At 38.6% G+C, this 25,712-nt stretch overlaps 1 protein-coding gene across 1 annotated transcript; it reads right to left on the bottom strand.

Annotated features, from left to right (window-relative positions):
• Positions 1-20,254: 20,254 nt before the first annotated feature.
• Positions 20,255-22,337, bottom strand: LOC130462894 (uncharacterized). The gene is made up of 2 exons (XM_056831868.1): positions 20,769-22,337; positions 20,255-20,653 (listed from the first exon to the last, which is right to left on the bottom strand). Exons 1-2 carry the CDS (start codon positions 22,335-22,337, stop codon positions 20,255-20,257), a joined length of 1,968 nt encoding a protein of 655 aa, XP_056687846.1.
• Positions 22,338-25,712: the final 3,375 nt, after the last annotated feature.

The following is a 25,712-nucleotide window of genomic DNA, read 5'->3' as shown; positions in this document are numbered from 1 at the left end:
AACCTAACTTTTACTTTTATTAATTTAACTTTAACTACTAAAAGTCTGAATTTTATATTTCTACCTTTTTTCGGCTAATGTGAGTCATGCAATCTGTTTTATTCCACACCTTGTAATTTTATGTGTTAAAGATGTGGTTATGTTGGTTAAAGTTATGGAAATTGTTCTAAAAGTTAAGACAGTCTTCCGTCGACTCAAGCCTAACTTTTACTTTTAATAACTTAACTTTAACTGCTAAAATTCTGACTTTTATATTTTTACCTTCTTCAGCTAACGTGAGTCGTGCATTACTTTTATTTCACACATTTTAATTTTATGTGTTAAAGTTGTGGTTATGTAGGTTAAAGTTATGGAAGTTGTTCTAAAAGTTAAGACAGTTTTTCGTCGTCTCAAACCTAACTTTTACTTTTATTAATTTAACTTTAACTACTAAAAGTCTGACTTTTATATTTCTACCTTTCTTCGGCTAATGTGAGTCATGCAATCTGTTTTATTCCACACCTTGTAATTTTATGTGTTAAAGTTGTGGTTATGTTGGTTAAAGTTATGGAAATTGTTCTAAAAGTTAAGACAGTCTTCCGTCGACTCAAGCCTAACTTTTACTTTTAATAACTTAACTTTAACTGCTAAAAGTCTGACTTTTATATTTATACCTTTTTCAGATAATGTGAGTCGTGCATTCTTTTTATTTCACACATTGTAATTTTATGTGTTAAATTTGTAGTTTTATAGGTTAAAGTTATGGAAATTGTTCTAAAATTTAAGACAGTCTTCCGTCGACTTAAGCCTAACTTTTACTTTTAATAACTTAACTTTAATTGCTAAAAGTCTGACTTTTATATTTTTACCTTTCTTCAGCTAATGTGAGTCGTGCATTATTTTTATTTCACACATTGTAATTTTACGTGTTAAAGTTGTGGTTATGTAGGTTAAAGTTATGGAAGTTGTTCTAAAAATTAAGGCAGTTTTTCGTCGTCTCAAACATAACTTTTACTTTTATTAATTTAACTTTAACTACTAAGAGTCTGACTTTTATATTTCTACCTTTCTTCGGCTAATGTGAGTCATGCAATCTGTTTTATTTCACACCTTGTAATTTTATGTGTTAATGTTGTGGTTATGTTGGTTAAAGTTATGGAAATTGTTATAAAAGTTAAGACAGTGTTTCGTCGACTCAAGCCTAACTTTTACTTTTAATAACTTAACTTTAACTGCTGACTTTTATATTTTTACCTTTTTTCAGCTAATGTGAGTAGTGCATTCTTTTTATTTCACACATTGTACTTTTCTGTGTTAAAGTTGTAGTTTCATAAGTTAAAGTTATGGATATTGTTCTAAAAGTTAAGGCAGTCTTCCGTCATCTCAAATCTAACTTTTACTTTTAATACCTTTACTTTAACTGCTAAAAGTCTGACTTTTATATTTTTACCTTTCTTCAGCTAATGTGAGCCATGCATTATTTTTATTTTCACATATTGTACTTTTCTGTGTTAAAGTTGTAATTTTATAGGTTAAAATTATGGAAATTATTTTAAAAGTTAAGAAAAGTTTTGTACCAGTCTACCCAATATGCAAATATTTGAAAACTAAGGCTATTAGCTCAAATGGTAAGCAATGTGCATTTATGTACATGGTATGGGTTCAAGTCCCATATAGCCTACATACTATTAAGTTGTGTTTTGGTTTGATATAATGAGAAATGACTAACAATATAAAGTCACCCCAAAATTGGTTAAGTTACCCAAAATGCTGATTTGCTTATCATAATAAAACTATTAGCCTATGTAGGATTTGAACCTACATCTCCGTGGAAGTTGCACGATGCTCGCCCAGTTGAGCTAATAGGCTTACAAAAATAAGCACGTCTCATTTGATAATTGATACTCCGTAGTATACACTATGATGGAGTACGTACAAACCATAATCATAATATAAAAGTTAATATGAATCAGTAAAAAGCAAACTTTGGTCTCACTGAAACATCAACAACAGCCAACAGGTAAGGTTAAGATGAAGTACTACAATCTCATATTGCAGGTGAGTCAAGGAGTATAATTTTATAAAAGGGATTTGAGTCATTGGACATCCATAACATCAAAAGAGGCAGCTAACCAAACAAACACACATCCAGTAAGTCGTCAAAATTTTCAATTAAAGAGTTCTATAATATCTCACCATTTTTGGGTCAAAGGATCGGTTGAGAGTATCAACACTGCAGCATCTACAACAGTACCTACCACAATATATCTCCAAATTGACAGTATGTGATCTCCATATACTAAACCTGTTTGTCCTAGCAAAAGTTAGATGACTGGAACCTGTGATTAATGTTTATGCCAAATTTCGTCTAGGGGCGCTTTCGGCTAGGGTCGACACTAACTAAGCAATGAACGAATAAAGCAAATGAAAGAGACACGACACAGAGAAGTGTTGACGCGGAAAACCCAAGAATAAGGTAAAAAACCGCGGATAGCTATGAGACTATCAATCCACTAAGTATCTCTTGATATTTCTTATGACTGTTTGTGCTTAATCGAAATAGCTAATACAAGGAATTCCTTTAGAATATGAATGTAAATAATGCTTGAGTATTGAGAGCTTCTGTTAACTTGTGTCTTCTGATATGTCGTGTTTATCCTTTTATATGAAGAACGAAACGACTTTCTTGGCTAGGAGAATCCCTACAAGGTCGGGATTTCCTATAGGTCGTTGCCCATTATCTTCTCCAGTCTTCAACCAATTCCGTATTATCTGGTCCATCCTTGAACTCCTTCCGCTCTTATAACGGCGCTATCTACCTTGGGCTTTGGGCTTAGTTTTTGACCTATCTCCGCTTGTTTGCCTGTCGATCGTCATTACTTCCTTGTTGCTAATGCTTCGTCGCTGGTCCTGTGTCGCTTCTGCCTCGTCGCCTGTCTTTTTACTTGACGCGTCTTCTTGGTGCGATGTTACCTACGACACGACAATACCTGGGCGACACGGCATGATCAAACATCAAAGCAGTTATGTCATTAGTCGAAAAAGTGGGATAACAGTTTGCCCCCAATTGTGAATTTGCGGAGTCACACAGAGCAAAAGAAACAATTCAATTTCAAAAAATAAACCGACTGCAACTGCTCAGTTCGTGGGACAAAAACCGTTCAACATTCCAGAGTAATAAATACTAATCTACGACATGCAATAAAGCTCCTCACACAGAATTTTTCGAAAAACTTCCAGATCCGAAAACAAGAGATAGAAAAGGAGAAAGAGAAATTCGGTTTTCGCACTGAGTTCGTCCGAATTCAGGTAAAGTCCACTTATTTCTTTCGATTTTCCTGTAGAATTTCATAAGTAAGATGGTTAGATCTAAGTCGATTGTAACTAAAGGGAAGGGGGAGTCGGGATCTGTCCGGGTTAAGTCCCTTAATCCGATATACTCTACCGTGTTGGATCCGGCGGCGTTCGTCGAGCTTGCTGGCTTGCCGCCGTTGGCGGAAGTGAGGATTCCAGATCCAGATGAAGAAGCTCTTGACTGCCCGGAGGGGTACGTGGTTATGTACGAGTACCCGTTCACAATTGGTTTCAAATTCCCTTTTACTCCGTTAGCTAGGTCTTTCATCGAAGTTTTTCATTTAAGTCCGGGTCTGTTAATGCCCCAGATCTGGCGGGTTTTCGCGGTGGTGCAAGGGGTTACTGCAGACTGGCAAGTGCCTTTGACTTGTTCGACTTGATGTTTTCGTATGACCTGGCGCTGAAGGAGTGTTGTAGGTATACACTAGTCACGAAGAAGGGAAAGAAGAATTTAGGCATTGGCTTAGCTGTGAACGACAGGGGTTGGCAGAGTCGTTTTGTCTATGTGAACAAGGATTCTTTGGGAGAGAAAGGGCAGTTTTTGGTTGAAAGGTGGACGATGGAAGGTAAAGGTGGTTTTTATTTTTGTCTCTCGTTGTTTTACTGAACGTCGCCTTACTTGGTTTTGTTTTACAGTTGTCAAGGCATCGTCGCTGGCTGAGTTGAACGCTGACTCGATCGACAAGTATCAGAAGTTTTTAAGTTATCCTGTCGAGGCTAGATCGTTTAGTTGAGACGGTGGTTTCCTAGGCGGGCAGGAGGAGACTTGTCTTGACGACGTCGAAGGTGCGGAGGAGGAGGTAGAAGAGGAGACAGCTCCCTTGGTTCGTCGTCGTAAGAGGTTGGATTTGGCTGAAGAGGTGGTAGCGAACTCGTCGTCTGCTGAAGGGGAAGAAGCTATGGCTGATACTTCAGGTTTTGTGTTAACATTTGGTTTTTGTCTATTTGGTTACGTGTTTGGGGATTTGTGTTTTATGGTGCTATGTTTTTGTTTTGCAGAGCACACGTTGTCAAGTAGGCTAGTGTCGAGGATGTCGCAGAGTGAAGTGATGGAGAGGGCGAGGAAGCGTCTAAGGTCGACGGCTGCCGCTGGTGGGCAGAGCTCGTCTGCTGCGTCCGGCAGTCGGGCCATGTCCGTCGTCTTTCGTCATTCTAAGATAGGGGCATCGCCTGATACGCCCGTCGTCATAGGTGGTGAAGGCTTTCATCCCATTGCTTCGTCGTCGCCTCCGAGGCCGTTCAAGGCGTCGTCGTCTGCTGTTGTTGCTGTTGGTGGAGTGTCTGCCGGGTCGGCCAAGAAGTGTCCAGCCGAGAAGAGCTCTGTCGAGGATACGGTTATCTCCTTGCCCCCAAACTTCTTGGGCGACTGTGAGGCGGCTGCTATTTGGCCCTACGCTGATCGTTTGATTTTGCCCACGACGTACCAGCGATATCACGAGGTTGATCCTCTTCCTGTCGCATCGGACGCTGCTGAACTTAGCTTGCGGGTGAGTTTTATGTTATTCTTGCTTGTCGTGTGTGAGATGTACATTGTGTTGACTTGTTTTGGGTGTGCGTTGTCGCAGGCGTCTCAAGCCGCTTTGGCTGTGCGCAGGCAGTGTTCGCTATTGTGCGACGAGCTGACTAACGCTGGTAAGCAGATGGCGGTGACGAAGAAGGCGGCTGCGTCATGGAAGGCGAAATGGAAGGTTGCTCAGAAGAAGGTGGTCGGTCTAACTGCAGTGGCCAAGGCAAAGAACGAGCAGCTAAAGACTAAGGACGAGCAGCTTGCTGACGCGGCTAGGGAGTTGGAGAGAGTGAAAGGGGAGTTGGTCTCGACTTCGGAAGAGATGGAGGGGCTGCGGAATTTGTATGAGGCTTTGTAGGAAGAGGCTAAAGATGTCGAGGCATTGGCTATATGGAGGACAAGGGCGCAGATGATGTACTCTTGCATGATTGGGGAGACCAGTATTTGGCCGTGTCAGAAAGAGGTGGACGAATTTCTGGCTAGTGGTGGTACTATGGCTGAGCTGTCGGTTCCGGTGGTGGATGTGGACGAGTTGGCGGTGGAGGCGGATATCGCCGCGACTGTCGCGGCTGACACCGACGCCACTCCCCTGGTTGAGGATGCTCCCATGTTGGAGCAAGGGGGGGAACCTTTAGAGGGACAGCACGAGGGAGACGCACCCGTCGTCGCTGTTCAGGAGGTGGTTTTGGCGGAGAAGTCGGACGTAGCTGACGTCGTCGTGCCCCCAGAGCAGGAGATTTTGGCCTCTACCCAAGAAGAAGGAGTGTAATAGTTTGTAGTTTGAATATTTTCTGTTGGTTTTTGTGTTGCGATTTTGAACTTCTTTACTCGTCGTTGATGGCGACGACGAGGTGCTTTGGATAATTTGTGTTTTGTTTTTGTAATTTGGATGTTTTTACTCGTCGTCGATGGCGGCGGCGAGGTGTTTGGATAATTTGTGTGTTTGTATGTTGAAGGTTGTGGCCTCAGGGGTCGCGCACTTTGCTGTTTGTTATGACAAGTGTGTTTCTTTTTTACTCGTGTGTTCCTTGTGATTTTTGCGTTGTGTCTCGAATTTTTTCTGTCGCGCGTCGTGTAGTAGGTGTTTTACAAAGAGAAGATATTGAAATGGTAGAACTATGTGTATGTAAAATAGTACCTGCGTCGCTTGTTCATCTATTGTTACCTGGGATCTGCTTTTTGTCGTACGTTATCGCTTCTAGCTGACATTCGCTACGTGTCATCTTCTGCAAAAGGAAACATGGGTTGCTAGGAGACCCTCCGATGCTTAAGTCAGTAATGGTTTTAAACAAAAATAAGGCGATAAAAAATAAATAAAGGATAGGAGCGACAAGGCGAAGACTGATAAAATTGGACGCGACGGGTGTTCAAAAGTGATAGAGTTTAAGGTGGGTGGCGTTCCAGCTTCGGGGGACCGACTTGCCGTCCTGGTGACGAGTCTGTATGCCTCCTTTCCGACGATTTTATCGATCAATTACGGTCCTTCCCAAGCCGGTGCGAGTTTACCTGCGTTTAGTTCCTTCGTATTTTGAAATACCTTGCGCAGCACCCAGTCGCCTTCCTTGAACACTTTTACTTTGACATTCTTGTTGAAGCATTTTGCCACGATCTGTTGCTGCGACGCCATCCTTATCAGTGCTGCTTCTCTGAAGTCTTCTGTGTTGTCGAGGTTTTCACTGAGTTCCACGTCGTTTTGCTCCGGTGTCATGAGTCCATATCGTGCACTGGGCAATGTCACTTCAGGGGGCAGCACTGCCTCGCACCCGAAACGAGTGAGAAGGGAGTCTGTCCCGTTACCGTCCTAGGCGTCGTCCTATTGGCCCACAGGATGGATGACAGCTCTTCTGCCCATCGTCCCTTCTTGTCGTCCAGCCGCTTCTTTAGCGATGCGATGATTGTTTTGTTGCTGGATTCCGCCTGTCCGTTTGCCTGGGGGTATCTTGGCGTCGACGTCTTTAGCTCGATGTTCCATGTCTTGCAGAAAGCCCTGGTCTTGTCGCTGATGAATTGTGATCCGTTGTCGCATATGATTTCTGATGGTACTCCGAACCTGCATATAATGTTAGTCCATATAAACGAACACACCTCTTTGTCTCTTACTTGTTGGAACGCGCCTGCCTCTATCCACTTAGAAAAATAATCCGTTAGAGCTAGCATGAAGACCTTCTGTCCTGGGGCGACGGGTAGTTTACCGACGATGCCCATACCCCATTTCATGGAAGGCCACGGAGTTAAGGTGGGATGTAAGAATTCAGATGGTTTATGTGTCATACCTGCGTGTCGTTGACATTTGTCGCACTTAGCTACGTACCTCATTGCGTCTTTGAGCATTGCTGGCCAGTAATATCCGTTTCTTTTGATCCTGGTTGACAAGCTTCGTCCTCCTTCGTGTCCGCCGCATTCTCCTTCGTGGTATTGCTTTAGTAACCCTTCCCATTCTGTTTTTTTTTGCGCATCGCATCAACATTCCGTTCGTTGATCTCTCAAATAGTATGCCCTGCAAAATAACATATCGTGATGCTTTAAAAAGTATCTTCCTGGCTTCGAGTTTGTCGTTGGGTAGGGTTTCGTGTGTTAGGTAGTCGAGAATGGGTTTGGTCCAACTATCCGTGTTTGTGGTTGATAGGACGAGGCTGGCGTCTTGTGGTATGTCCTTTTCAATAGCGGGTGACAGTAGGTGTACTAGAGGTATGGTCGAGAATGGTGATTTTCTGAGTGCGGATCCTAGGTTGGCAAGGGCGTCGGCTTGTGTGTTTAAGTCTCGTGGCACTTGTTTAATGGAGAAGGGCTTAAATTTGGAGGTTAGCTTTTTTGCTTTCTCGAAGTATAAGGTCATTTTTAGGTCTTTAGCCTCGTAGTCGCCGTTAATCTGGTTGACGATTAGTTGCGAGTGTCTGAAGATGTTGAGTCCGCTTGCCCCCAGTTCTTCAGCTAACGTCAGTCCAACGATTAGCGCCTCGTATTCTGCTTCGTTGTTTGTCGCCTTGAAATCGCAGCAAATGGCCTGTGCTATCATGTCCCTTTGTGGCGACTTTAGTACGACGCCTAGACCTGCACCACGAAAGTTAGATGAACCGTCGACGAAGAGTGTCCATACTTCTTCTACGTTATTGATGAGTTTGACTTCGTCGTCCGCTATCTTCTCCAAGTCGGGGCTAAAGTCTTCCACAAAATCCGCTAGGGCCTGCGATTTTACAGCCGTTCTCGTTTGGTATTTGATGTCGAAGCTTCCTAGCGTCATCGTCCATTTCTCCATTCGACCTGTTAGTTCTGGTCTACGCATCACAGACTTGATTGGATAATTAGTCATCACCACTATTTGGTGATTTTCAATTTAATGCCTTAGCTTTTTGGTTGCGGTAACGAGTGCTAAAACGAGTTTTTCGAGGGAGGAATACCTGGTTTCTGCTTCTAGTAGTGACTTACTGATGTAGTAAATAGGTAGCTGCTGCGTTTCGTCCTCTCGAGCTAGGACTGCACCGACTGCTGTTGAGCTGACGGCTAGATAGAGTTGTAGGACTTCGCCTTCTTTGGGCTTGGACAGGAGGGGTGGCGACATCATATATTTTTTGAGGTTTTGCAAAGCTATTTTGTGGTCGTCGGACCAATTAAAACCCTTGTTTTTGCGCAAGACGTCGTAGAATAAACGACACTTGTCCGACGACCGCGAAATAAAACGGTTTAGTGCCGCCACTCTCCCTGTCAAGGGCTGTACCTCTTTTATGTTCCTAGGGGATTGAATGTTGATGATTGCGCGCACCTGGTCGGGGCTGGCCTCGATTCCTCGTTGGGTGACGATGTAACCTAAGAATTTTCCTGCGGACACTCCGAAAGAACATTTAGTTGGGTTAAGCTTCATACCGTATTGAAGGAAATAATGCCCTTGGTCCAAGTATGCATTCAATGTTAAGTCTAATAAATGCGGTTCAGTATTAATTAACAAGTTAATAATTCAGTGAGATCAAGTGAGCTGAATGCCTGGCTAGAGGCCGCTTCAGTTCAAGTGGAATTAATGATATTAATCCACAGCTTACTCTTGACTGAACCCGTAGGGTCACACAAATAGTACGTAAACGGATCAAGTATTTAATGGCATTAAATACTCCATCTATGGATATTCGGAATCGACGGATCTTGGTTCCAGTGGGAGCTGAGATCGTCAAAGGCAAGCAAATGAATACTCCGGAAACGATGATATTGCCGGAAACGGAAATATGGATCGTATCGGAAATATAAATATTATCCAAGTCGTAGATGTTGCCGGAAACGGAAACATGGTACGTATCGGAAAATATTATCGGAAATAGAAATATTGCCGGAATCGGAAATATTGCCGGAAACCGAAATATTGTAAGAATCGGAAATATTATCGGAATCGGAAAATAATTCCGGAAACGGAAATATTAAATATTTGTTCGAAACGGAAATTAATTCCGGAATCGGAAATATTAAATATTGTTCGTATCGGAAATGAATTCCGGAATCGAGAATTTAATCGGAAGCGTATCGTACGAATTAGCATCGGACGAGGCCTGCCAGACGAAGGCCCAGCACGAAGCCGGGCCATCGCCCAGCAAGCCAAGCGCAACAACCACACGCCAAGCATGCGACCAGGCCCAGCGCAAAAGCCAGGCCCAGCCGAAGCTTGGGCGCGCGCGCGGGGCTGCGACGAGTGGGCTGGCGCTGTGCGTGGGCCGCAAGGCCTGCGTGCGGTGCTAGCGTATTACTCGAAGTGTGTTACTCGAATCCTAAAGCGTATAGAATTCGTTTAATGATTAAATTCCTAATCCTAAAAGATAAATTAATTAAATAAGAGTTCCACTAGGATTCCTCAATATGTCGAAGGATTGTCTTAGGTGTTCCATGTGATCGTCCGCTTTCCTCGATTTTACTAGCATGTCATCGATGTAGACCTCCATTGTGTCTCCAAGTTGGTCTTTGAACATCTTGTTGACCAATCGCTGGTATGTCGCACTTGCATTTTTAAGACCAAAAGGCATGACTTTATAACAATAAATTCCTCTATCTGTTACAAAAGATGTTTTCTCCTGGTCGTCTGGGTGCATAAGGATCTGGTTATATCCAGAGTAGGCGTCCATGAAGGTTAGTAGCTCGTGTCCGGCTGTGGCGTCGACCAAGGCGTTGATGTGCGGCAGAGGGAACAGATCTTTGGGGCATGCTTTGTTGATGTCTGTGAAGTCGATGCAAACTCTCCACTTTCCGTTTTTTTTGCTGACGACGACGACATTTGCTAACCAATCTGGATACTTGACTTCCCTGACTTTCCCGGAATCTATCAGTTTTTGAACTTCTTCGTCTATGATTTTATTCCTTTCAGGTGCAAACTTTCGTCGTTTCTGTTTCACTGGCTTAAAGTTGGGGTCGACATTGATTTTGTGGGTGATGACGTCCGGGCTGATTCCTGTCATGTCCTCGTGCGACCAAGCGAAGCAGTCCGAATTTTCTCTTAGGAATGATACTATCTGACTTTTAATGTTTTCAGGCAGCGACGCTCCGATCCTTACGACTCGGTCTGGCTTTGTCTGGTCTAATATTATCTCATCGATCTGTTGGTCGTCGGGATCGTCTACCGTCGACCCTGGCTGTAATTGCTAGATGGACGACTTTGATGGTTTCAGCGCCGTTTCGTAACATTTCTTCGCGTCCCTTTGTTGTCCTTTGATTTCCATGACCCCCCACTTGGTTGGAAACTTGATTGATTGGTGGTATGTTGATGGCACTGCTTTCATTTTGTGGATCCATGGTCGTCCTAGGATGACGTTGTATGCTGACGGGCAGTAGACGACGTTGAACTTGGTCATCACATTAACGCCTTCTGCGTACGTAGGCAGCAATATCTCTCCTACTGTCCGTAGCGACTCTCCACTGAACCCTACTAAGACCGTCGACCTTCTGATTATACTCTTTTCTTCGAGCAATTGACGAATGGGCATGGGCGAAGGCAAGGCACGGCAGTCGCGTGTGGGCAGCAAGCGAGCTGCGCCACAACGCGCACTGCCTCGCGCGCAGCGAGCGCAAGCTCGCGTGCCACGAGTGCTGCGCCCAGCGTCGATGCCGCGCGCAGCGAGCGCTGGCTCGCACCAAGCGAGCGCTAGCAAGCGCGCACAGCATGCGCTGGCGAGCGCACGAAGCGAGCGCTGGCCCGCGTGCAGCGAGCGCCAGCGAGCGAACGCAGCGAGCGATGGCTCGCGTGCATCGAGCGCTGGCGCGCGCGCAGCGAGCACCAGCTCGCGCGATGGCTTGCGAAGGGTAGAAGCAGCAGCTATGCGACGCAGCGCATGGGCTGCGCGCACATGGCCAGCGATGGCTGTGTGCGTGTGGCCCATGGGCGTGTGATGCGTGAGGTGTTTGCGTTGCGATTAGATCGTTTTGAAATTTTAATTTGAAATTTTCAGTTTACGTAATTTTAATTAATTTTAAAATTAATAATTTAAATTATTTTCTTGGATTTTAATTTTGAATATTGTAATTATAATAAATTTTATTTATTCTAATTATTTTACTAAAATTAAAATCATGAATTAATTTAAATACGACTGAAATTAAATTAAACTTTATGGATTCAATTATAAATTTATATGAGCTTTAAATTTTAATTAAATTTGTATGTTTCCGGTTAGACTAGAAATACATTTTTATGTTTAAAATTAGTAAAGCATATGAATTTATTGGTTTAAGTGGGACCCCTTTTTAGTCATAAACTCTTGATTAGGTCTACAAATCCTTAAGGTTAAAACAACTTGATTAGAATTAATAAGGACTGCATAATTTGTAGATTATTGGTGCCCTTGATTAATTGCTGCAAATGTTTATGTGATGCATAATGTGTTTTACTAACCAGCTATGTGGGCCATTCATGATAATGAATGGGTGAATGGTATATATTGTATATGTACTGTTTTGCAGGTTATGAAGTGACTAGTATGGCCCAAATAGGATAGAAAATATGGTCTGCGTACCATTAATTTGAATGTAATTGGTCTAAAGTACCAAAGTTGTTTTTCAATTCAAATATGGTCTGCGTACCATCAAATAGTTGTAATTAGTTTTAATTATAGCTTATCCTATTTAAAGAAAATGGTGCCTCCCACGGAGATTTTCAAGACGGACTTTGAAGTTAAAGCTTCAAGATGAAGTCGGGCCATACTAGATCACATTTATCTTATGCATGTTTTAAGTTATTTATTGCTTTTAAATATGTCTTAAAATGCATGAGATCAAAAGCTTGATTATGTTGCATGATTAAGGATTTTAGTTCACTTAAAATCTAACCAACATAGTAAGAGCCTTAAGTTCCAAACTTAAAAATTGAGTTATAAGGTGCCATGCCAAAATATACACTTGCTTGGATATCCTTTACATCAATCTAGTAATAGTTTTCGCTCAGCGAGGTGTTACTTATTGGTCCTAAAGGGGCAAGGTACACAAATAATTGTGAGTACATGTTAGTTTTGGTGAAACTCAACGATATAAGTAAGGAGTCCTTTTATGTCGTGGCAAAATCGATAGGTTTACCTAATAAGTTCTTAGACGTACCTATCAACCAAGAGTAGTTTCTAGACTATTAGCAAAAGGCTTTTGCTTACCTAAAATGTTTTAGAATTGAGTCGACAAACTGTGCTTAATTCTTCAATGGTTTTAGGGTCTTGGAATCATTTTATTCACACCTGCCGGAACACATAATTCGAATAAAATGCTAATGACTTGTTTAAATTGCATGATTGCTTTCATTTTCAAGTTATTATTCATGATAAATGTTTAGACTTTGCATGCTTCAATGTATGTTTTAATTATTGTTTATAATTAAATATCTTGCACTGCAATAAATCCTTTTAGAAAGGTAACAGTAAATTTCCTCGATTGGTAGTGAATCCAAGAACGATTCACGGAAATGAGAGAAAGTGAGCAACTTAAAATGTACGTTTCTTATAGCGACTTTTATGGTTGTTTTCGAATATCAAAGTCGAATGACAAACCAATTGGTGCTTGTGAATTCAAAATACACTGTAGTTTTGAGATCATAAAGCATTGAGTTTAATACGCTCAGCTTTACCAATGGTTAACAACCTAATATCTTTGTCCATTTAATTCTCGAATGAGTCTAGTCCCCAGACATTCGAATAGATCGATGCTTAGAGAACTTTAGAAGCTTCTGGTAAGATCATCTAGTTGAAACTTAATATTCAACATAAATTAAATGGTAAGAACCTTGTTGAGGTGACATTGGACATGTCTAACAAAGTATAAAAGTCAACACTAAAGAATTCAATTCTTAAGACTATAAGAAAGGGTACAAGAAATAGGAAAACAAAGGAACAAATGAAAGGAATTTACGATTCCGTTTCTACCTATAAGTTTATGTTTAAAGAGAAGTGACCTAGCAATCAAACTTCCTTGGTATCATATACCGCTTGAGGTTCTTACTTCGGTAATAACTCAAACAATGGAAGCTAGGATACACTAATGACCTACAAGTGGGAAATGAAGCATGGCAATGCTACATTAATTGTAGGGTCATCTAAGTTTGTTTTAAGTCCTTTCAAAGGCTGGAACTTAATGGCTATTTTGTTCCATAATCAACATACCTAAATTTCTGTTTTCAAACACAGAAAGACTCACATTCAAGAAAAACAAAAACAATGTTTGTTTGTTTATTTGAATGAAATGGTCAATTACAGGTTGAGTCAATATGCTTGATTAAAACAAACAACTCTTTAAAGAACTTTACTAGGTTCAAATCAACCCCTTGATTTGAGTTCCACTAATCTTTGGCATTGTTGCTTAGACCATATCAACAAATTAACATTCAAAAGCTCTATTTTGATGGACTTTTGAAAGTTCATTGATTTCTAGATCAATTTAAGACGACTAGTCTTACTTGTTGAAAGTAACAAAAGATATGAACTATTGTTAGAACGCCTAGACAATAGAGTTCAAAGCTAAAGAATGGTTTTATGACTTTATTATTTCACACAGATTTGAGTGAATATAGGTTTATTTACTCAATGTGATATAAGTTTGAATCTGTTTGGCTAGTTCAAAGATTCAGAAGTATAAATCCCACTTGGTAAGAAATCATAAAGATCTAGGTTAGATCATGTTGATGATTACTTAAATCAAGAATGATCATCAATGATTAAATTCACAATCTAGCTCCATAAGATATGGCATATCTAAGTTGGAATGATCGAAGTCGATTAGTACTTGATTCGATCAATGATGGATCATAAAGACTTTTCCTTTAATTTCTAAAACAAAATGCTCAACTACCACCAAACTAAACTAAATTCGTCAAAGCTATAGAAAAGAAATTTCAGAATATCTTTTCGATAATATATATCTAGAGAGTTGCTAAACTCAGTGGGAGCTTAGTGTTTGTTATTCAACAAACTAAGGCCCAAGTATAGATATATGTTTCATTGTGATTTATTCAAATGAGACACAAGGGTATTGTTTCTATCACGAATTTTTGAGAACATAATGTTTGTTAGCTCGAAATGATGTCCTTTTGGAGATTCGTTTCCAAAATGACAAGTGGGAGAAAATAGATCTCGAAAGTCTTCGAGGCAAACAACAAACATAAACGGACATTCCGGAGGCTTTTCGAAGTGCTTCAGAAAAACCGAACTTATTCTTTAAGGACTTTAGAAGTGGCTTTAAAGAATAGACATCTCTTAGAAGACTTTACAAGTGCTTCAAAGAGAATAGAATATTCAAAGGACTCTCAAAGTGCCAGTTGATATTCTATTGTTTGATGTTTTATACCCTAGTAGGCATAGAGTTCAAGTCACTGGAACTATGAGATTCTTCTATTAGATAGTGAAGAAACATGGAGTTCAGGTCATTGAAGCTATGCGATTCTTCCATTAGATAGTGAAGAAACCTACAACTTGCATTCAAACTATTATCATGTAGATTAATGAGTTTGTGACTTGTAAGAAAGCTATGACGAAACCCAGATTCCCTAAAATGGTTAGAGGCCATATATAGACTCAAATGTTTTAAATGGTTAGAGGCCATAAAACATACTCAATGTTTTGATGACAAAATTGAAATTTTGTTGATTTGCAAGAATAGTTTCACACCTATTGGTTGCAAGGATAAAAACCATCAAACCTGAAATTGTGTTCACACACTAAGCTAGATTAGTTGCTAAAGGTTACAAGCAAATTCACGGCGTGGATTGTGTTGAAACCTCATGCATAATCATAATGCTCAAGTCTATAAATCAAGCAATGATTGCATATTGGTACATACGGCAATTGGATGACAAAACAAATTCCTCAATAAAATGTTGGAATAAACTATGTACATGGTATGTCATAGGATTTGTGAATCCAAATAAATGCTTGAAAGAAAAAGCTAGCTTATAAAATCTAAGTACAGATTTAAGCAAGCAATTGGGAATTGGAGTTATATTTTAGTGAAGCTAATAAGTATTTTAGTTTCATAAAATATACATGATTCTTATAGATATATAAGAAGTTTAGTGGGAGTACTTAAAACTTAATTGGTCCTATGTGTATTACACACATATCTCTCTATTGTGAAATAACATTCAAATGCTAATGACTTAGATTTGAAATTATTCATCAATGATGGACCATGGCGAAACTTAGTACATACTGGGTATTAAGATCTATTTACAAAGATCTTATGATATTGTTTTGGATTAAGTAATGGCATTTACTAAATCAAACACGAAAGTCTCCATTGGAGATATTTGACCCATGTGAATAAATCTAAGCAAAGGATGTTTGAACTATGTATAAGCATTTACTAAGTTAAACATCAAAGAGTCTAAATGAGATTCATAACCTATATTATATGTCAAAGAATTTAGCCGAATTTAGTATCTACTGAAACTAGATAAGCTAAAGTTACATGAATAGAATTCAATTGGGAATTATTCTCCAAAAGAATTTATCATGTATGATATAATATGAGGATCGCCAAAAACGTATCGTATGACTTTAGGCATGACGAACATATACCAATCTCTATTGATCTAAGTGAAGATCAACTAGATTGAGATCAAGAATACTTATGGTACTTGAAAAGGTACATAGGAATAGTTCTTGATTCAAGGAAATAAAGATATGCTAAATATTGATGCTACACGCATAAACACTGGCAAAGGATCAAGCAAGACCCTTTGGAGTTAACCATTGATAAGGACGAGCTATAGAGCATCGTGTTTTGAAATGGCAACATGGATTGGAGACCATGAGTTGTTGCGTGGGAAATTAAAATATTAATTTCTATGTTCTAAGATACAGCTGGAAAGTCTTCCACATGTCTGTGAACTGCTTGGATAAGTAAATCCAAACAAAGCATCACTAGCAACCTAAACAGTTGAAGTAAAAGTACTTATTGCCTAAGAAGCAATAAAACAGAGTTGTTTATATTAATGAGTTCTTCATTGAACTTGGGTGGATCACATGTCTGCTAACTTGATGGCTCTTCATTGCAAAATGCGTAGAACCACTATCGAAGTAAGAAAGACTAGATCACATAATAAACAAACTCAAAATATCTTATCATCCTATCTCGAATATCATTCGATGAAAAGGATATTAAGATTGGCAAAGCATGATAACTAAACCTATGCAACAAGTGAGAAGCAACACTCACATTGTAGCACTGGAAATCAAGCATAGCTTTGAATTCCATGAACTGTTTTAAAGATGGGTTTGAGGCCCATGGTTGTAAAACAATGGGGTTAAACATTTATCATATATGAAATTTATTTTCATATTCCATTTAATCTTGGTTTAGTATTAAATGATGAGTCCCTTCAATTTGACGATATATTCAAGATAGACTGTCAGGACCAGTCTTGTGACTAAGAAATGTCTATCAAGTGAACTTGAATGTCAAAGGTTGAAAATAGTCCCTAGTCGGAGTTTTCTATAAAATTGGACGCATAGAAAATGTTAGACGACTAGAATGCAAGATGACTAGTAGTTCTGTTTCTTGAACTATGTGGACATGACAATGTCATAATCATTTGCATAGATACTTACTTTGGGAAGACTAGTATCGGACGAGACCTATGAAACTTTACTGTAAGAGATGAAAGTCTGTCATAAGTAAATTTCATTAAATTATTAGACACTAAATCCTCAATACCTGAGTGATTTGAAGATTACTTGTTTGAGAACTGGTTGCTTTGACGTTGACCAACCGTCGCACCGTAAAAGGAGGCTATAAAGGCCACTCGGAGAGCTAGATTGGGATTGTCCTCCCATAAATCGGGATGAGATGCTTAAAAGTTGTACAAGGCCACTCGGAGAGCTAGAAACTGTGAAATGCATGGCCGTGCTCGGATGAATCATAGGCTATGATTATCTGTTTATTTGATCAGTTGAACTCTGAAACCGAGGAACACCTCTGGACATAATAAGGATGACAACTCTTACCTTATGTTCAAGAGCAAGCATCGAGCGACAAAGGAATTAGGAAATGCACAACTTGTCCCTAAGGACAAGTGGGAGACTGAAGGAAATAATGCCCTTGGTCCAAGTATGCATTCAATTTTAAGTCTAATAAATGCGGTTCAGTATTAATTAACAAGTTAATAATTCAGTGAGATCAAGTGAGCTGAATGCCTGGCTAGAGGCCGCTTCAGTTCAAGTGGAATCAATGATATTAATCCACAGCTTACTCTTGACTGAACCCGTAGGGTCACACAAATAGTACGTAAACGGATCAAGTATTTAATGGCATTAAATACTCCATCTATGGATATTCGGAATCGACGGATCTTGGTTCCAGTGGGAGCTGAGATCGTCAAAGGCAAGAAAATGAATACTCCGGAAACGATGATATTGCCGGAAACGGAAATATGGATTGTATCGGAAATATAAATATTATCCAAGTCGTAGATGTTGCCGGAAACGGAAACATGGTACGTATCGGAAAATATTATCGGAAATAGAAATATTGCCGGAATCGGAAATATTGCCGGAAACGGAAATATTGTCAGAATCGGAAATATTATCGGAATCGGAAAATAATTCCGGAAACGGAAATATTAAATATTTGTTCGAAACGGAAATTAATTCCGGAATCGGAAATATTAAATATTGTTCGTATCGGAAATGAATTCCGGAATCGAGAATTTAATCGGAAGCGTATCGTACGAATTAGCATCGGACGAGGCCTGCCAGACGAAGGCCCAGCACGAAGCCGGGCCATCGCCCAGCAAGCCAAGCGCAACAACCACACGCCAAGCATGCGACCAGGCCCAGCGCAAAAGCCAGGCCCAGCCGAAGCTTGGGCGCGCGCGCGGGGCTGCGACGAGTGGGCTGGCGCTGTGCGTGGGCCGCAAGGCCTGCGTGCGGTGCTAGCGTATTACTCGAAGTGTGTTACTCGAATCCTAAAGCGTATAGAATTCATTTAATGATTAAATTCCTAATCCTAAAAGATAAATTAATTAAATAAGAGTTCCACTAGGATTCCTCAATATGTCGAAGGATTATCTTAGGTGTTCCATGTGATCGTCCGCTTTCCTCTATTTTACTAGCATGTCATCGATGTAGACCTCCATTGTGTCTCCAAGTTGGTCTTTGAACATCTTGTTGACCAATCGCTGGTATGTCGCACTTGCATTTTTAAGACCAAAAGGCATGACTTTATAACAATAAATTCCTCTATCTGTTACAAAAGATGTTTTCTCCTGGTCGTCTGGGTGCATAAGGATCTGGTTATGTCCAGAGTAGGCGTCCATGAAGGTTAGTAGCTCGTGTCCGGCTGTGGCGTCGACCAAGGCGTCGATGTGCGGCAGAGGGAACGGATCTTTGGGGCATGCTTTGTTGATGTCTGTGAAGTCGATGCAAACTCTCCACTTTCCGTTTTTTTTGCTGACGACGACGACATTTGCTAACCAATCTGGATACTTGACTTCCCTGACTTTCCCGGAATCTATCAGTTTTTGAACTTCTTCGTCTATGATTTTATTCCTTTCAGGCGCAAACTTTCGTCGTTTCTGTTTCACTGGCTTAAAGTTGGGGTCGACATTGATTTTGTGGGTGATGACGTCCGGGCTGATTCCTGTCATGTCCTCGTGCGACCAAGCGAAGCAGTCCGAATTTTCTCTTAGGAATGACACTATCTGACTTTTAATGTTTTCAGGCAGCGACGCTCCGATCCTTACGACTCGGTCTGGCTTTGTCTGGTCTAATATTATCTCATCGATCTGTTGGTCGTCGGGATCTTCTACCGTCGACCCTGGCTGTAATTGCTAGATGGACGACTTTGATGGTTTCAGCGCCGTTTCGTAACATTTCTTCGCGTCCCTTTGTTGTCCTTTGATTTCCATGACCCCCCACTTGGTTGGAAACTTGATTGATTGGTGGTATGTTGATGGCACTGCTTTCATTTTGTGGATCCATGGTCGTCCTAGGATGACGTTGTATGCTGATGGGCAGTCGACGACGTTGAACTTGGTCATCACATTAACGCCTTCTGCGTACGTAGGCAGCGATATCTCTCCTACTGTCCGTAGCGACTCTCCACTGAACCCTACTAAGACCGTCGACCTTCTGATTATACTCTTTTCTTCGAGTCCCATTTCTTGTAGAGCCTCTAAGAACAGTACGTTTGCTGAACTGCCGTTGTCAATCAATATCCTGTTGCGCGTCGTGATGTTCCTGTTGCGCGTCGGTTGAATCTGAGTCGTCGAAGGTTATTGTCATTGTTGCTAATGATTTGTCGAGTGCCACTTCTTCTTCGGTCTGTCCCTCTTTGACGACTTCAGATCGTCCACCTTTACTAGGGATGTCAATGAGCCGATACGTTCGTGAACAGCTCGTGAACAAGCTCGGTCAAAGCTCGGTCAAAACTCGTTCAATAAATAAATAAACGAGCTTGAACAAAAAATTTAAGCTCGTTTAATAAATGATACTAGCTCGAACAGCCTAGTGTTCGGCTCGTTTAGGCTCGCGAACAACTCGTTCATGTTCATTTCCAAGCTCGTTCGTGTGTTCGTTTATAAGCTCGTTTAAAAGCTTGTTCAAGCTCGTTTATATTAAATTTCTAAAAAACATATGACAAATTTTTATTTATAAGTAAATATAAGTTGCAATTATTTCGTTAGATTTTGATTTTTAGGAGATTATAATTTATGAAATAGTATTAGTTAGTATACTGTGCTAACTTTTTATTTGGGTATGGTTATGTTTTTATGTTTTATACGGAGTAATTTTTTAAAAATAATATTTTATATTTAAATTCGATCTTGCTTGTTTATTAAGGCTTGTTTGTTAAAAGCTCGTTTGTTAATAGCTCGACTCGGCTCGAGCTTGAACTTAAACAAGCTACTCGTGAGCTAAGCTCGAACAACGAAAAACTTAAACGAGCCAAGCTCGAACAGGGAAAATGAAAGCTCGGTTAAGCTCGGCTCGAGCTCGAGCTCGAAAATTTGTTATCAAGCCTAGCTCGAACAACCAAATACTCGGCTCGGCTCGGCTCGTTGACATCCCTAACCTTTACCTTCCATCGTCCACCTTTCAACCAAAAACCACCTTTACCTTCCATCGTCCACCTTTCAACCAAAAACTGCCCTTTCTCTCCCAAAGAATCCTTGTTCACATAGACAAAACGACTCTGCCAACCCCTGTCGTTAACAGCTAAGCCAATGCCTAAATTCTTCTTTCCCTTCTTCATGACTAGTGTATACCTACAACACTCCTTCAGCGCCAGGTCATACAAAAACATCAAGTCGGACAAGTCAAAGGGCACTTGCCAGTCTGCAGTAACCCCTTGCACCACCGCCAAAACCCGCCAGATCTGGGGCATTAACTGACCCGGACTTAAATGAAAAACTTCGATGAAAGACCTAGCTAACGGAGTAAAAGGGAATTTGAAACCAATTGTGAATGGGTACTCGTACATAACCACGTACCCCTCCGGGCAGTCTGAGAGCTTCTTCTTCGGTCTGTCCCTCTTTGACGACTTCAGATTCGCCTCTGTTGATTTTCTTAGCTGCAGAAGAAGTTAGTCCACAGATATCTGAACTACCAGAGATAACATTTACCACTTTTTCGAACATGGGCGGGGCCGGTGGATCGCCGCCTGGTGCCGGGCTGGGCTGGGTGTTGCTGTCCTTGTTGTACGTCTCCTTCCCTTTGTCGCTCAGCAGCTCCTTCAGGTGTCCTCTTTTCAATAGATATGCTACCTCCTTTTTGAGGGAGATGCATTCCTCGGTCGTGTGGCCATTGTCGCGGTGGAAGTCGCACCACTTGCTCATGTCCTTCATGGAGTCTGGTCTGTCGCTCTTCTTAGGCCATCTGACGGTACCACCTACATTTTGAAGGGCATTCACCACGCCTCCGATGTCGACGTTGAAGCCATATTCGGAGATGGGGGGATAAACGACCCGTTCATTCATGTAAACATTGTTAGCATCATCGTATTGATTGACATTTTGTACCTGGTTCTGCCGATTATACGGCTGGTGTCGCCAGCTGCTACTCCTCGGGGTGTACGATCTCCTGTCGCTGCTGCCCCCTGTTGAACGTTGGGATGCCGTCCGGATGACCTCGTCGTCTTCAATCCGCATTTGGGCGGTGGCTCTCGATCGCACCTCCTTGAAGGTTGCACAGGGGTATTTGGTTATTTCCCGGTACAGCTCCGAGTTGGGGATGAGACCTCTTTTGAATGCCTCGATAGCTGTCCTGACATCACAGTTTTTTATACTAATTTTTTCACAATTAAAGCGGTTAAAGTAATCGCGTACCGACTCGGTTGGTCCTTGAACCAACCGATAGAGGTCACTGGTTTGCTTCTCCAATTGGCGACTGCTGGCGAACTGTTGATAAAAGGCGTTGATTAGGTCAGACGGGCAGGAGATGGATCCGGGGGCGACGTTCATGAGCCATTCCAGAGCTGCTCCATCAAGGGTACCGCCGAATGATTTGCACATGACAGGCTCGACCAAATTGTATGGGATTCCGATCTGCCACATGCGCTGCTTGTAGAAGTTGACGTGCGGGTATGGATCAGACGTTCCATCATACAGGGTGGTCCAGGTAGGGAGTTGTAGTGTGTGTGGAACTGTTACTCTGGCGATCGCCTCACAAAATGGTGACGCCGCATACCCGTCGGTTAGTTCGGTCTCTACTGGTGTGGGTGCTCCGGGTAGCTTGATCATCAGCTTCATCAGGCGAGAGTAGTGCTTTGTCATGCGTGCATCCATCTTGTTCAGGCGCTGGGTCACCGAGTCTGGGGTCGATCCGTCTTCCTCGTCTCGGGGTTCCTCGTCGTCGGTCAGATCTTCGAAATCGTCGGGCATCTCGAACGTCAGCTTCCTCGGCTTCCCACCAGCCTTGTAACGCGACTGGTATTTTGAACTCTTTACAGAATCAAGCTCTTTTTGCAAGTTTTCAATGGATGCCCTTTCTTGGGCCAGCTCTGCTTGGGCTTGCTCGTAGGCCGCCTTCATCTCTGCGAGCGTCATCTCTCCAGTAGCCATGGTGAAAAAGATGTTGTTGTGGAAAACCTAGTTAATATCCCCATAGACGGAGCCAATCTGTTTATGCCAAATTTCGTCTAGGGGCGACTTTCGGCTAGGGTCGACACTAACTAAGCAATGAACGAATAAAGCAGATGAAAGAGACACGACACAGAGAAGTGTTGACGCGGAAAACCCAGGAATAAGGTAAAAAACCGCGGATAGCTATGAGGCTATCAATCCACTAAGTATCTCTTGATATTTCTTATGACTGTTTGTGCTTAATCGAAATAGCTAATACAAGGAATTCCTTTAGAATATGAATGTACATAATGCTTGAGTATTGAGAGCTTCTGTTAACTTGTGTCTTCTGATATGCCGTGTTTATCCTTTTATATGAAGAACGCAACGGCTTTCTTGGCTAGGAGAATCCCTACAAGGTCGGGATTTCCTATAGGTCGTTGCCCATTATCTTCTCCAGTCTTCAACCAATTCCGTATTATCTGGTCCATCCTTGGACTCCTTCCGCTCTTATAACGGCGCTATCTACCTTGGGCTTTGGGCTTAGTTTTTGACCTATCTCCGCTTGTTTGCCTGTCGATCGTTATTACTTCCTTGTCGCTAATGCTTCGTCACTGGTCTTGTGTCGCTTCTGCCTCGTCGCCTGTCTTTTTACTTGACGCGTCTGCTTGGTGCGATGTTACCTACGACACGACAATACCTGGGCGACACGGCATGATCAAACATCAAAGCAGTTATGTCGTTAGTCGAAAAAGTGGGATAACAATTAACAACATAAAGATCATATTTAGCTGCTCTATGCATAAAGTACAAGCAAAGAAAGATCTTTTATTGCATCCCCAAAGCACCATGATTACGATAATCATCATCACCCAATATACTAGTCAGAAACACTGACCACGAGGCTTGGCAAAATCAGCATGTATGCAGACCTCACCGGTAGAGAACATCCAGATCCCATCTTTCCATATACCTAAACCAAATGGAAACCAAGATATAAGAACTTCCAAGGTAACACAAATTCATACGAGTAGCCAAAAATGGCACCTGATATCTTACAGGGTTTCTTCAATTGAGAGATATATCTTGCGCTCCATTACATTGATCCCCATCGTTTTCAACATATTTCCCTTGTGATTCATAGCCTCAGCCATACCTATTTCATCTTTGTCAATGTTGACACAACCTATTACAGAAATTCACACAGACAATTCATCGAACACCTAGCTGGCAATCCCAAATTTGCATTCGAAATTCAATCAAAAATCAGAAGATAACAAACTTACACTGAGATTTTCATGTTGTTTGTTTGATCGTAGTAGTTCCATTGGAATGGATATGACCTGAATTTTGCAGCTTCTCTCTCATTTCATTTCGCGGCTTCTTCCCTCTCCTCTAGGGTGCGTTCTGTTCACCTTAAAAAAATAAGTTTCAGTTCCAATAAGTTCCAATAAGTTCAGAAAAGTTCCAATAAGTTTCAATAAGTTCCAATAAGTTCCAATAAGTTCCAATAAGTTCCAATATTAATAATAATGTTATTATTTATTAATATTAATATTAATATTAATATTAATATTAATATTAATATTTATTATTTATTATTTATTATTTATTATTATTTTATTATTTATTATTTATTATTTATTATTTATTATTTATTATTATTATTTATTATTTATTATTTATTATTTATTATTTATTATTTATTATTTATTATTTATTATTTATTATTTATTATTTATTATTTATTATTTATTATTTATTATTTATTATTTATTATTTATTATTTATTATTTATTATTTATTATTATTATTTATATTATTATTTATTCTTATTTCTTATTTCTTATTCTTATTTATTATTTATTATTATTATTTATTATTTATTATTTATTATTTATTATTTATTATTTATTATTTATTATTTATTATTTATATTTATTATTTATTATTTATTATTATTATTATTTATTATTTATTATTTATTATTATTATTATTATTTATTATTTATTATTTATTATTTATTATTTATTATTTATTATTTATTATTTATTATTTATTATTTATTATTTATTATTTATTATTTATTATTTTATTATTTATTATTTATTATCTATTATTATTTATTCTTTATTTATTATTTATTATTATTATTTATATTATTTATTATTATATTTATTATTTATTTATTTATTATTTATATTATTATTATTATTTATTATTTATTATTTATTATTATATTTTATTTATTATTTATTATTTATTATTTTATTATTTATATTATTTATTATTTATTATTTATATTTTATTATTTATTATTATTTATTATTTATATTTATTATTTATATTTATTTATTTATTATTTATTATTTATTATTTATTATTTATTATTTATTATTTATTATTTATTATTTATTATTTATTCTTTATTATTTATTATTTATCTTATATTTATTATTTATTATTATCTTTATTATTATTTATATTTATTATTTTTATTCTATTTATTATATTATTATTTATTATTATTATTTATTAATTTATTATTATTATTTTATATTATTATTTATTATTTATTATTTATTATCTTATTTTTATTTATTATTTATTTATTATTATTATATTTATTATTTATTATTTATTATTTATTATTATTATTTATTATTTTATTATTTATTTTTATTATTTATTATTTATTATTTATTATTTATTATTATTATTTATTATTTATTATTTATTATTTATTATTTATTTTATTATTATTATTTATTATTTATTATTTATTATTTATTATTTATTATTTATTATTTATTATTTATTATTTATTATTTATTATTTATTATTTATTATTTATTATATTATTTATTATTTATTATTTATTATTTATCATTTATTATTTATCATTTATTATTTATCATTTATCATTTATCATTTATCATTTATCATTTATCATTTATCATTTATCATTCATCATTCATTATTCATTATTCATTATTCATTATTCATTATCCATTATTCATTATTCATTATTCATTATTTATTATTCATTATTCATTATTTATTATTCATTATTCATTATTTATTATTTATTATTCATTATTTATTATTCATTATTTATTATTTATTATTTATTATTTATTATTTATTATTTATTATTTATTATTTATTATTTATTATTTATTATTTATTATTTATTATTTATTATTTATTATTATTTGTTATTTATTATTTATTATTTATTATTTATTATTTATTATTTATTATTTATTATTTATTATTTATTATTTATTATTTATTATTTATTATTTATTATTTATTATTTATTATTTATTATTTATTATTTGAAAAATTAACAAAGGCAGTCCCAACTATGC

This window comes from Spinacia oleracea, chromosome 6 (assembly GCF_020520425.1).
Source record: "Spinacia oleracea cultivar Varoflay chromosome 6, BTI_SOV_V1, whole genome shotgun sequence".
In the NCBI taxonomy this organism is placed as follows: Eukaryota; Viridiplantae; Streptophyta; class Magnoliopsida; order Caryophyllales; family Amaranthaceae; genus Spinacia; species Spinacia oleracea.
The sequence above is the reverse complement of the archived record's forward strand: the minus strand, read 5'-3'. Positions and strand labels throughout refer to the sequence as shown.

What these genes read in the sequence shown, in the direction of transcription:
- LOC130462894 (XM_056831868.1), bottom strand. Translation starts at nt 22,337, where the DNA reads ATGGCTACTGGAGAGATGACGCTCGCAGAGATGAAGGCGGCCTACGAG. An exon ending in CTCTCAGACTGCCCGGAGGG is followed by an intron (nt 20,654 to 20,768) that starts GTACGTGGTTAT and finishes TTAATGCCCCAG; the next exon opens with ATCTGGCGGGTTTTGGCGGT.